Below are 12,437 nucleotides of genomic sequence, written 5' to 3' on the forward strand. Positions count from 1 at the left end.
CACAGGCACTGAATTTACAAGGCTGGCAGTGGTGGTGTAAATCTGAGGTTCTCATAGCCAGGAGGAGAGACTTCAGCTCTTTGTTCTTAGTCAAGGGACTCTGGGGTTTAGCTGTGATTTCAGCTCTATCTCTGCATGTGGGAAGCCCAACCACAGACTGCTCCCAAGGCAGGAGAAGCACAGGAGCCAATCCAGGCAGAAGGTGGCTGGGCAGTGTTTGGGGCTCAGGGCAGGCTGCTGTGAGAGGAGGGCACAGTGGAACTGGGGTGCACAAGTCCACCCAAATGGGAGGTGGGCCTGTGGTGATCAGGTGCATGGGCTTGGGCTCACTCTGGTGAGAGTGGGTTGGCCAGAGATCGGGGTGAATGAGCCTGATAGACCAGAGGGGGCTGGATGGTGATAAGGCATGCAGGCTCACTCTGGTGGGAAGGGATCCAGAAAATTTCAGATTATCAACAGGGCCTAATCCAAAAATTAATATCTTGGACTATCAACAGAATCTTTGCCTGATCTGGGAATGAGCCTTCCTAGCACCATGGGACAAAAATGGCCATGAAATGCCTCCCAAACATTGGTTGAATTTATGACTAAGTGAAGGCAAAAAAGGTCATCTACTCTCAACACAGAAGGTTGTGGCCACCAAGCCATCAGCCACTCCCAACTGCACACCCTGAAGGGCTTCAGGACGGAGAAAAATAGGATGCTAACTCTAGAGCGTTAAGGTGTATATCAAAGGAAAGATTTCAATGAGTCCAGACTCTTAGAAAAGTGCTGCAGACTACAAAGAAAAGTGCTAAATTCATTAACGTGAGATGTCGGCTTTTTCTTTAATTAACAGTAATATGTTGATGTTCTGACTACTCGTTTTTTGCTGCTTAAACTCCTACGTATCCTGGCTTCTCCCTTACCTCTTTGGAGCAATTCCTCTGAGCTATCTGAGAGGCTGCCCCCAGGCTTAATCCTCACAAAGGCCAATGAATAAAACATAATTCTCAACTTTTAGGTTGTGGAGTTTTTCAGTCAACAACTGCAACCAAACACATAATCAAGAAAAAGCTGATTGAAACATGGTAACAATGTTATTGGCATTTTAATTTTCTTGTTCCACATCCCTCTCTGGCTTGGTGGAATTCTTTAAGAGCCTTCAAGAGCACTGCCTAGGAGTTCCCATCATGGTGCAGTGGAAACAAATCCGACTGGGAACCATGAGGTGGCAGGTTCGATCCCTGGCCTCGCTCAGTGGGTTAAGGATCTGGCACTGCCGTGAGTTGTGGCATAGGTCGTGGACACGGCTCGGATCCCAAGTTGCTGTTCTGGCTGTGGCACAGGCCAGAAGCTGTAGCTCTGATTAGACCTGTAGCCTGGGAACCTCCATATGCTGCGGGTGCAGTCCTATAAAAGCCAAAAAGAAAAAAAAGAAAGAGTGCTGCCTGTATTCCTAGTCCCAGCCACAGCAATCAGACAAACAAAAGAAATAAATGATATCCAAATTGGAAGAGAAGGGGTAAAGTTGTCACTTTTGCAGATGACAGGATGATATATGTAGAAAACCCTCAGAACTCCACACAACAATTGCTCAAACTAATCAACAAATTCAGCAAAAGTAGCCAGATACAGGATTAACATTCAGAAATTGGTTGCATTTCAGTATACTGACAATAAAATATTAGAAAAGGAATATAAAAATACAATCCCTTTTAAAATCGCGCCCCCCAAAATTAAATACCTAGGAGTAAACCTGACCAAGAAAGTGAAAGACTTATACACTGAGAACTATAAAACAATAATCAAGGAAGTTAGAGGATTCTAAAAATAGAAAGGTATTCCATGCTCTTGGGTTGGAAGAATTAATATTGTTAAAATAGCCATACTACCCAAGGCATCTACAGATTCAATACAATCCCTATCAAATTACCCATGATATTTTTCACAGAACTTAGATTAAATAATCCAAAAATTTATATGGAACCATAAAAGACACAGAATTGCCAAAGCAAAATTGAGGAACATAGAACAAGCAGGAGGCATAACTCTCCCAGACTTCAGGCAATGTTACAAAGTGACAGTAATTAAGACAGTGTGGTATTTGTACATACAGAGCAACGCAACAGCATAACAACTGTAAGACTGAAATCATACTAAGTATCTTTTCAAACCACAATAGAGTGAAACTAGAAAGCAATAGGATGAGGAAAATATGAAAATATGTAAATGTAAAAATTAAATCACATTTCTGAAAACGAATAGGTCAAAGAAGAAATAAAAAGGGAAATTATAAAATACTGAGACATGAAAGTGAAAACACAACATACCAAAACCTATGGGGTGTGGCAAAAGCAATACTAAGAGGGAAGTTTATTCATTTATTTATTTTTTTATATTTTTTTGTCTTTTTCCCTTTTCTAGGGCCACTCCTGCAGCATATGGAGGTTCCCAGGCTAGGGGTTGAATTGGAGCTCTGGCTGCCGGCCTATGCCAGAGACACAGCAACACGGGATTCGAGCTGCGTCTGTGATCTACACCACAGCTCACGGCAATGCCGGATCCTTAACCCACTGAGCGAGGCCAGGGATCGAACCCGCAACCTCATGGTTCCTAGTCGGATTCGTTAACCACTGCACCACAACAGGAACTTCTAAGAGAGAAGTTTATACTAAAGATCTAAAAAAGAGAAAGAAAGAAAGAAAGAAAGAAAGAAAGAAAGAAAGAAAGAAAGAAAGAAAGAAAGAAAGAAGAAAGAAAGAAAGAAAGAAAAGAAAAAAAACCTAAAGAAACATTTTAAGGAACTAGAAAAAGAAGAACAAATCCCAAAGTTAGTGGAAGGAAATAAAGATTAGAGAAGAAATAACCTGAAGAGAGACTTGGAACATTAAAAAACATTTAAAGTTAAGATTGTTTTTTTCTGAAAAGACAGATATAGTTGACAAATTTTAATTGGACTAAAAAAAAGGTGAGAAAACTCAAAATCAGAAATGAAAGAGGAAACATTATAACTGATGTCACATAAATAAACAGAGATCATATGACACTACAGCTGACCCTTGAACAACATGGGTTTTAACTGAGTGGGTCTACTTACATGCAGATATTTTTCAATAGTAAATATTATCGTACTACACAGTGCCTGGTTGGTTGAATCCAAGGATGTGGAGGAACCACGAATATGGAGGACTGACTACAAGTTACAGGCAGATTAACCTCTAGGGTTGTTCAAGGGTCAACTGTACTATGAAAAATTACATGCCAACAAGTTGGTTAATCTAGAAGAAATAAGTTCTTAGAGATATAACTTTGTGAGTCAACTATATTACAATCAATTTTTTAAAAAAGATACGATTATATATATCACATTATATTCCTCAGATATAAGAAATAATAAAATCTTATCTCTTGGGATAGAACATGATGGAAGATAGTATGAGAAAAAGTGTGTGTGTGTGTGTGTGTGTATGAATGACTGGGCCAATACTATACATAGAATGGACAGGTTATGGGGACATAGTATACGGCACAGGGAAATTTATTCAGTACTGTGTAGTAATCTATATAGGAATCTAAAAAACAAAATAAACAAATGGAATAGAACAAAAAGAGAATCATAGATACAGAGGAAAAAACTGCTCATTTGTAGAGGGGAGGGAGTGTGGGGGATGGACAAAATAGTTGAAGGAGTTTAATAGGTAGAAATTTTCAGTTATAAAATAAATGTCATGGGAATGTAATACATGCATAAAAAATATAGTCAAAATATTGTTTGTCTAGTAACAGATGATTACCAGACTTACTGGAGTGACCATTTCATAATGTATAAAATACCAAATCACTAGGTTGTACACCTAATTAAAATAATATTTTAAGTCAATTACAGTGCAATAAGTAAATAAATGTTCTTCCTATAAAAGAGAAAAAAATAAGAGAGTGTTCCAAGATAACTTATGTAAAGCATGTCAACTATATAGATCATGCATACATTACCATGAAGGTAATTAAAAGTTGAACCATAACCTTACGTTGTTATGCATGTTAGGCAGTCATTCTTTGAAGGAGTTTTAACTGAGATTTAGAGGGATTCAGTTCAAATCATAAAACAGCAGAGAGTATGAGTAGTGTGTGCCCCTCCTGTCTCAGTTCTGAATCACCCTTATATCAAAAGAGAGGCTGTTTTATCTCAATTGCGAGGCTCAACCCTGCTCCAGCCTCTAGGACTTACTTTAACCTCACATGCAACAGGGGATTCACTGCTATACTGGTCCCTAGTATTCCTCATCCGTTCCGTATCCATTTCTAGTGAATGCTGTATTTCTAAATTATAAACTTTTAGAAAATATTCTTTCATGGCTTTTCCTTTCCGAATAAATTCTAAACTTTATAGCATGGCTCCCCCCAAAACTTTCATGATTTGATCTTTTGATTATTTATCTGCCTTCATCTTTTGCTATTATTGAAATTCCTTCTCTGGTCTAGTCATATGTCCCCTGCTTTTAAGTTTCCTTCATCTTTGCTTATATATATAATATTCCTCTTTTCTTCCCTTCATAGCACTTTATACTTCCTATTTGCCTCATATTTGCAGTCACTTCCCTATTGTTCATGCTCAAAGCAGGTTAGGTGTCATTCTTTTGGGTGAAGAGCACCCTATGCCTCCCTTCTTATTTGTGGTATGTTGTATGTTTCAAGTTTGTCCGTATCTCTGCCAGAGTATAAAACTGAGTGTAACAACTATGAAATCACCACTGTATTATCTAATCCTATAAAAATAACCAGCATATAATTTTTAATTGATTAAATGGATGAATTCATTATATCACATGAACATCTTGGTTTTAAACAATCAAAACTCTAATAATTAATGATGACACTGAAATGACAATATACTCAACACAAGTTGTTGACTGGTTTACAGTCTTAGAAGGAACCTGACTTCTGCTCTGGACAGAGCCAAATACATACCTGTGAGAACGGACAAGACTGTTGTTTTTCCTGCCCCATTTTGTCCTAGAAGAATAGTGATCTGCCCCTTATATAAATTCAAAGACATGTTGTTTATTGCTACCTTGTCACCAAATTTCTGTGGAATAAAGAAAAAAAAACTTGATGTCTGTTACTACCACTTATAAAAGACACATACCTCCTATATTCCTAGAAGAAACCTGTCATCAAACTCACAGTGTATAAAGAAGATGATGTGGTAGGTGCGATGAGTTTGTGTGAAGTCTCAGTGGTATGTGCGTCTATCTATATTTGGGTAAGAAAGTGGAGACTTTTCTTTCTATGTATGAAGAGTATCCTATCATAATTATGAGCTTTCTCAACTGTAGCAAGAGCTAGGGAAGCTTGCAGAATCTGCCATAAATGACCAGAAAGACAGATGTCCTGATTTCAGCCAGAAATTTAGTGACTGAGAAAAAAACCTTGTCCAGAAATTCTTGCGACTCTCAAGCAGGAGTCTGCAAATTGAAACATCGCCCATCTTTTTAATATGGCCAATGAACTAAGAACAGCTTTTTACACTTGTCAAGGCTTGGTAAGAAAAACCAAAATAGAATATGTGACATACACTGTATGTGGCCTATGGGAGCCTAAAGTATTTATTTTGTTCTTTACAAAACATGTTTAAAAATCCTTCTGAAGGGTCTCCTGGAAACTCCTACTGTAGAGGGTCCCTGAGCCACGTGGAAGGTTAGTCTGTACATAATTCATACTTGGCCTTTCATATCTGCTGATTCAACCAACCACAGACCGTGTAGTACTGTGGTATTTACTATTGAAAAATATCCATATGGAAGTGGACCCCTGCAGTTCAAACCCACGTGTTTTGAGGGTTAACTGTATTTCAGTCTAAAATGAGAAAGCTTGTGGTTCCCAATAACTCATCTAGGTGAACCTAAAATCTGCCTATGTGTTTGTTTGCAAATTTCTCTCATTGGCAAATCCTAACTAGGAAGCAAACCGAGAAGGGCGCCTTGGAGGATGCAGTTTATGAATTCTCTTTTAGAATGCAGGAGAAATATTAAGAAGAGGGAGTAATATGGGCAAATTCACGAGAGAAAACCTAAGATGGTATGTTCACAAACTCTCCCTAGGCTTGGGCTTCTTACCACTAGCACTACTGAATTCTGGATTAAATAATTCATTGTTTTGGAGGGCTCTCCTGTGCTTTGTAAGAGGTTTAGCAGCTTCCCGGTCTCCACATTCTAAATGTCAGTAGCACTCCTCACCTCACCTCTCCTTCTCTTGGTTGTGACAGCCAAAAATATCTCCAGATTATTGTCAGTTGTTCCTTGAGTGGAATGACACACTCATCCCCACTTGAAAATGACGGCTCTAGGGAATCTAATTTTCTCTCATGAATTCAATCACTTTATAGATGCTAATAATAAAGTGTTTGTCACTATCGCTCCCCCAAAGCTATAGCTCTGCATCTCCAAAAACATACCAGAAACATAAATTTAAATATTTAGAAATATCTCAAGCGCAACATGCCTAAAACTCTGCTTATTATCACACCCTGAAAATATACTCTTTAATTGTATTCCCTAAATCTGTGAATGGTCCCCTAATTTACAAATATACAAACCAGAAACCTGAGTATAATTCAACACTTTTTGCCATTTTTTTTTTTGGTCTTTTCTAGGGCCATACCTGAGGGATATGGAAGTTCTCAGGCTAGGGGTCTAATCGGAGCTGTAGCCTCAGGCCTACACCACAGCCACAGCAACGTGGGATCCGAGCCATGTCTGCGACTTACAGCACAGCTCACGGCAATGCTGGCTCCTTAACCCACTGAGCGAGGCCAGGGATCGAACCTGCAACCTCATCGTTCCTAATCGGATTCGTTAACCACTGAGCCACGACAGGAACTCCAACTTTTTGCCATTTCTATTAACTATTGTATGCAATAAGTCACCAAGTCTAATTAATTAATTTAAGCCATGGGTGACCATAAGTCATTCAACAAGTATTTACTGAAGGCCCACTATGTATTAGGCATTGTGCTATGTGCTTGGGTTACATCTAGGAATAAGTCACACATAGTCCCTGGTTTATTTGTTCTGTGAAAAATGTCATGGGTAATTTGATGTGGATTTCATTGAATCTGTAGATTGCCTTGGGTAGTAATGCCATTTTAACAATATTGATTGTTCCAATCCAGGAGCATGGAATATCTTTCTATTTCTTTGAATCCTAATTTCCTTGATTAATGCTTTATAGTTCTCAACATATAAGTCTTTCACCTCCTCAGTCAGGATTATTCCTAGGTATTTAATTTTTGGGGGTGTGATATTAAAAGTGATTGTTTTTTAAATTCCTTTTCCATTACTTCATTGTTAATATACAGAAATTCAACTGACTTATGAATGTTAGTCTTGTATCTGGCTACTTTGCTGAATTTGTTGATCAGTTCGAGCATCTGTTCTCTGCAGTTCTTAGGGTTTTCTACATATAATGTCACGTCATCTGCGTAAAGTGACAATTTTACCTCTTCTCTTCCAATCTGGATACCTTTTATTTCTTTTGTTTGTATGACTGCTGTGGTTTGGACTTTCAATCATATGTTGAATAAAAGTGGTGAGAGTGGGCATCCTTGCCTTGTTACAGATTTTAGTGGGAAGGCTTTCAGCTTTTCTCCATTGAGTATTACATTTGCTGTGGGTTTGTCATAAATGGCTTTGGTTATGTTAAGGTATGTTCCCTCTTGCCCACTTTGATAAGAGTTTTTATCAAGAATGGATGTTGGATTTTGTCAAATGCTGTTTCTGCATCTATTGAGATGATCAGGTAGTTTTTTACTTTTCTTTTGTTAATGCGGTATATGACATTGATTGTTTTGTGTAAGGTGAACCATCCTTGTGAACCTGTGATGAATCCCACTAGCTCGTGATGTATGATCTTTTTTATATGTTGCTGCATTCACTGGGCTAAAATTTTGTTGAGAATTTTTTGTGTCTATACCCATCAAAGATATTGGTCTATAATTTTCTTTTTTGGTAGTTTCTTTGTCTGGTTTAGTACTAGGGTGATGGTGGCTTCATAGAATATCTTTGGGAATGTTCCTACTCCTTCAAGCATTTGCAAAATATTAAGTATGGGTATAAGTTCTTTCTATGTTTGTTTGGAAGAATTTGCCTCTCTTGGAGTTTTGTTTGTAGGGAGTGTTTTTATTACCTATTCAATTTCATTTCTAGTGATTGGCATGTTCAATTGATCTGTTTCTTCTTGATTAAGTTTTGGTGGGCCATATGTCTCTAGAAAGTTGTCCATGTTTTTTTAGGTTGTCAAATTTGTTGGCATAGAATTGTTCATAGTATTCTGTTTTTTTTTTTTTTGTTGTTGTTGTTTGTTTTGTACTTCTGCAGTATCGAGGTTTCTCTTTTTTCATTTATTTTGCTCACTTGAGTTCTTTCTCTCTTCTTGGTGAGTCCGGCCAGAGGTTTGTCAATTTTGTTTATCCTTTCAAAGAACCAGACATTGGTTTTATTGATTTTTTTTCTATTGTTTTTTTCGAAACTCTATTTTATCAATTTCCTCTCTGATCTTTATGACCGATTTCTGCTAAACTTAGGTTTTGTTTGTTCTTTTTCTAATTCTTTTAGTTGCAGTGTTGTTATCAGTTTGAGATTCTTCTTCTCTTCTGAAGAAGGCCTGTATTGCTATGAACTTCAGTTTAAGCGCTGCTTTTGCAGCATCCCATAGATTTTGAATGGATGTGTACGAATGTCATTTGTCTTGAGGTATTTTTTTAAATTTCCTTCTTGATTTCCTCACTGACCCATTGGTTTTTTAGTAGCATGTTGTTATTTATTTATTTATTGTGTGTGACAGCTTTTATTCTTTTTTTTTTTTTGTCTTTTTGCCATTTCTTGGGCCGCTCCCGTGGCATATGGAGGTTCCCAGCCTAGGGGTCTAATCGGAGCCGTAGCCACCAGCCTACGCCAGAGCCATAGCAACACGGGATCCGAGCCGCGTCTGTGACCTACACCACAGCTCACGACAACGCCAGATCGTTAACCCACTGAGCAAGGGCAGGGATCGAACCCGCAACCTCATGGTTCCTAGTCGGATTTGTTAACCACTGCGCCACCACGGGAACTCCAGTAGCATGTTGTTATAGTCTCCATGTAGTCAGTTTTTTCTCATTTCTTTTCCTGTGGTTGATTTCTAGTTTCATGCCACTGTAATCAGAGAAGATACCTGAAATAATTTCCATACTCTTAAATTTGTTCAGGTTAGTTTTGTGCTCCAATATGTGGTCAATCCATGAGAATGTTCCATGTACACTTGAATACATACTGTTTTTTTTGGGATGCAGTGTCCTGAAAATATCAATGAAGTCTAACTTTTCATCATTTAGGATCTCTGTTGCCCTACTGATTTTCTCTCTAGAGGATCTGTCCATTGATGTCAGTGGGGTGTTAAAAGTCTCCTACTATTATTGTAGTCCCATCAATTTCTCCTTTTATGTCTGTTAGTATTTGTTGTATTTATCTGAGTGCTCTTATATTAGGGACATATATGTTGGCGATCGTAATATCCTCTTCTTGAATAGATCTTTTTATCATTAAATAGTGTCCTTCTTTGTCTTTCTTTATGGTCTTGTTTTATCTTTTTTTTTGGTCTCTTTTAGGGCCACACCTGTGGCATAAGGAGGTTCCCAGGCTAGGGATTGAATCAGAGCTGTAGCCTCTGGCCTACACCAGAGCCACAGCAACGTGGGATGTGAGCTGCAGCTGTGATCTACACACAGCTCACAGCAAGACCAGATCCTTAACCCACTGAGCAAGGCCAGGGATTGAACCCGCAACCTCATGGTTCCTAGTCGGATTCGCTAACCACTGAGCTACGATGGGAACTCCCAATCTATGTCTTTTGACGGGAGCATTCAGTCCATAGACACTTAAGGTAGTTATTGATAAATATGTATTTATTGCCATTTTAAACCTTGTTATCTAGTTGATTCTATGTTTCTTCCTTGTTCCTTTCTTTTTTGTTTGGATGATTTCCTTTCATTTTATGCTTGTGTCCTCTTCTTTTTAGTTTCCGTAAGTTTGTTGTTTTGTTGAGATTGTGGTTGCCTTGTTTTTCAAGTACATTAATCCCTTCCTATATCTGCTTGCTTCAGCTTGATAGTCCTATAGGCTCAAAAACATTCTAGAAAAAAAAGTCTTTTTTTAAACTTTCCCCACATTTTATGATTTCGAAGTATTTTTAACATCTTCATGTTTGTCCTTTTGCTGTTCCTTGAGTTTATTATCACTTTTATAATAGGTTTTTTTTTTAAATTCCTTTTAGATCTGTATACTGGATTATTTAAGTGATTACTTTTCAACTGTGATTTCCTCCATCATACTTCTTCTCACTTCTTTTTTATTTAGAGGTCCCCTTTTGGTATTTCTTTTAGAATGGGTTTAGTATTGCTGTCCTCTTTCAGTTTTTGTTTTGTTGGAGAAATTCTTTATTTCTTTTATTTTAAATGATATTCTTGCTGGGTAGAGTATTCTAGCTGCAAATTTTTCCTTTTTAGAACTTCAATTGTATCTGGCCACTCTCTTCTGGCCTGCAGTGTTTCTGTAGAAAAATCAGCTGATAGCCTTAAGGGAGTTCCCTTGTAATTAATGCTTTGTGTTTGTCCTGCTGTCTTTGCAATCTTCTCTTTATCTTAATTTTGCCATTCTTATTATAATACATCTTGGTGTAGGCCTGTTGGGTTCAACTTGTTTGGGGCCCTCTGGGCTTCCTGTATCTTGATATGTTTCCTTTAGATTTGGAAAGTTTTCAGACAATATCTTCAAATATATTTCCAATCTCCTTTTTTCTTCTCCTTCTGAAATCCCTGTTATGTATAGATTGGCCTGCTTTATCTTATCCCTGGGATCTCTTATACTGCTTTCATGTTTTTTATATATTTTTTTTTCTGTCTGCTGTCCTAATTGGGTGATTTCCATTATTCTATCTTCCAAGTCACTAATTTGTTCCGCTGCATTATTCATTCTGCTCTTCAATGCCTTTAACTTGGCTTGTATCTCTGCAAATGAATTTTCTCATTTTCCTTGGCTCCTCCTTATATTTTCTAGTTCCATTCTAAAGTAATCTGCATTATTCTTTATACCTGCTCTTAATTCCTTCAGTACTTTCACTATCTCCTTTTTGAACTTGATGTCTATTAGATTGCAGAGGTCTGTTTCATTTTTGCTCCTTCAGGTGAATTCTACTGTTCTTTTAACTGGGAATGGTTCTTGAGCTTCCTTTTGCTTATATATATTTTTAAATTCTGTGAGTTTAGGGAAACCAGCTCCTGTAGTCTTGGATGGCTATTTATATGCAGGAGCACCCTTTTGTATTTTGCAGGGGCTTACTTTTTATTTTTAGGGTGCTGCGCATGCTTCCATGGAGATGGAAGCCATGGGCTGGGATAGTCACCAGTGCCTGGCTGCTGGGCTCTTGACAGTGGAAAGGACCCATGAAAAGGTGGCGCATGCTGCTCCTAGTTGCAGGGCCCTGGGACATGACAGTGATCAGGCATGTGTAGGAAGTACCCAGAGTATTTGGCAGTGGCGGCACCAGGGTGGGTGTGTTCACAGGGGAGTGAGAGCATAATGGGTGGTACTCAGTCGCAGTGCCCTCTTTTTCTGCCAACCTCTGAGGTGACTTGGGTCACAGGTGGTGCCTGTTCATTGACTCCAAGTGGTGGCAGGCCACATCCCCTCTGGAGATGACTGCTGTGGTTTGTCCCTGCTGCCTATAGATTACACAAGAGGTGCCGAATTGCACTTAGCCCCCCGTTGCCCTGTTGCCACACAAGAGTTGCCTGGACACCTGTAGCCTGCACAACAGGCTCCCAGTCACCTGTAGCACAAGAAAGTGGTGCTTTGTCAACCATAGCCTACGCAGGAGGTGCCCAACCCTCTGAGTCTGTGCGTACACAGGGAAAGATAGTCCTATGGCGGTCCACCCCTCCTCCTGTCGCCCTCCCCAACAATGGTGCCTTGCTTCTCCTGTGGGCCCAGACCTCCTCCTGGATTCCCTTATCTGTTGCACTCTATGCCCCAGTCAATGGTGCACTGCTCCATAGCCCCTCAGGCTGTCTTATACAGCCAACCATAGTCCTCTCCCTGGAACTGACTTCTGGAGCCTGAGCCTCAATGTTCAGCCTCTATCCAAGCATCTCAGGCTGTGGTGTCTGGGGATGGTGGTGCAGATGGTCTGTGTGGCTCTCACTCTGCTTTTCCCTTCTCAACCCAGCGGCTATGCTTTTCTTGGCGACTTTGAGGTCCCTCTGTCTCAGCTGATCTCCCCATTAGTTAGGTGGCTTCCCAGGATGTGGGTTCCTTTTCTCTTTAACAGCTCCCTCTCAGGAGTGTTGCTCCAGTCCTGATTCCTTTTTCTTTCTCTCTCTTTTCCTTTGTTCTACCCAGTTATGTGGAGGGTTTCTTGCCCTT

The 12,437-nt window shown here is 39.2% G+C and overlaps 1 protein-coding gene across 1 annotated transcript in view; it reads right to left on the reverse strand.

Annotated features, from left to right (window-relative positions):
* The window catches only part of LOC125128403 (phospholipid-transporting ATPase ABCA3-like), a 165,099-nt gene that overhangs the window by 91,083 nt on the left and 61,579 nt on the right, over positions 1-12,437 (reverse strand). The window contains exon 11 of the mRNA XM_047782758.1: positions 4,951-5,068. Coding sequence (XP_047638714.1) covers positions 4,951-5,068 — 118 coding nt within the window. The remainder of the gene's footprint in view (positions 1-4,950; positions 5,069-12,437) is intronic.

Source organism: Phacochoerus africanus, chromosome 5, assembly GCF_016906955.1.
Source record: "Phacochoerus africanus isolate WHEZ1 chromosome 5, ROS_Pafr_v1, whole genome shotgun sequence".
Lineage (NCBI taxonomy): Eukaryota > Metazoa > Chordata > Mammalia > Artiodactyla > Suidae > Phacochoerus > Phacochoerus africanus.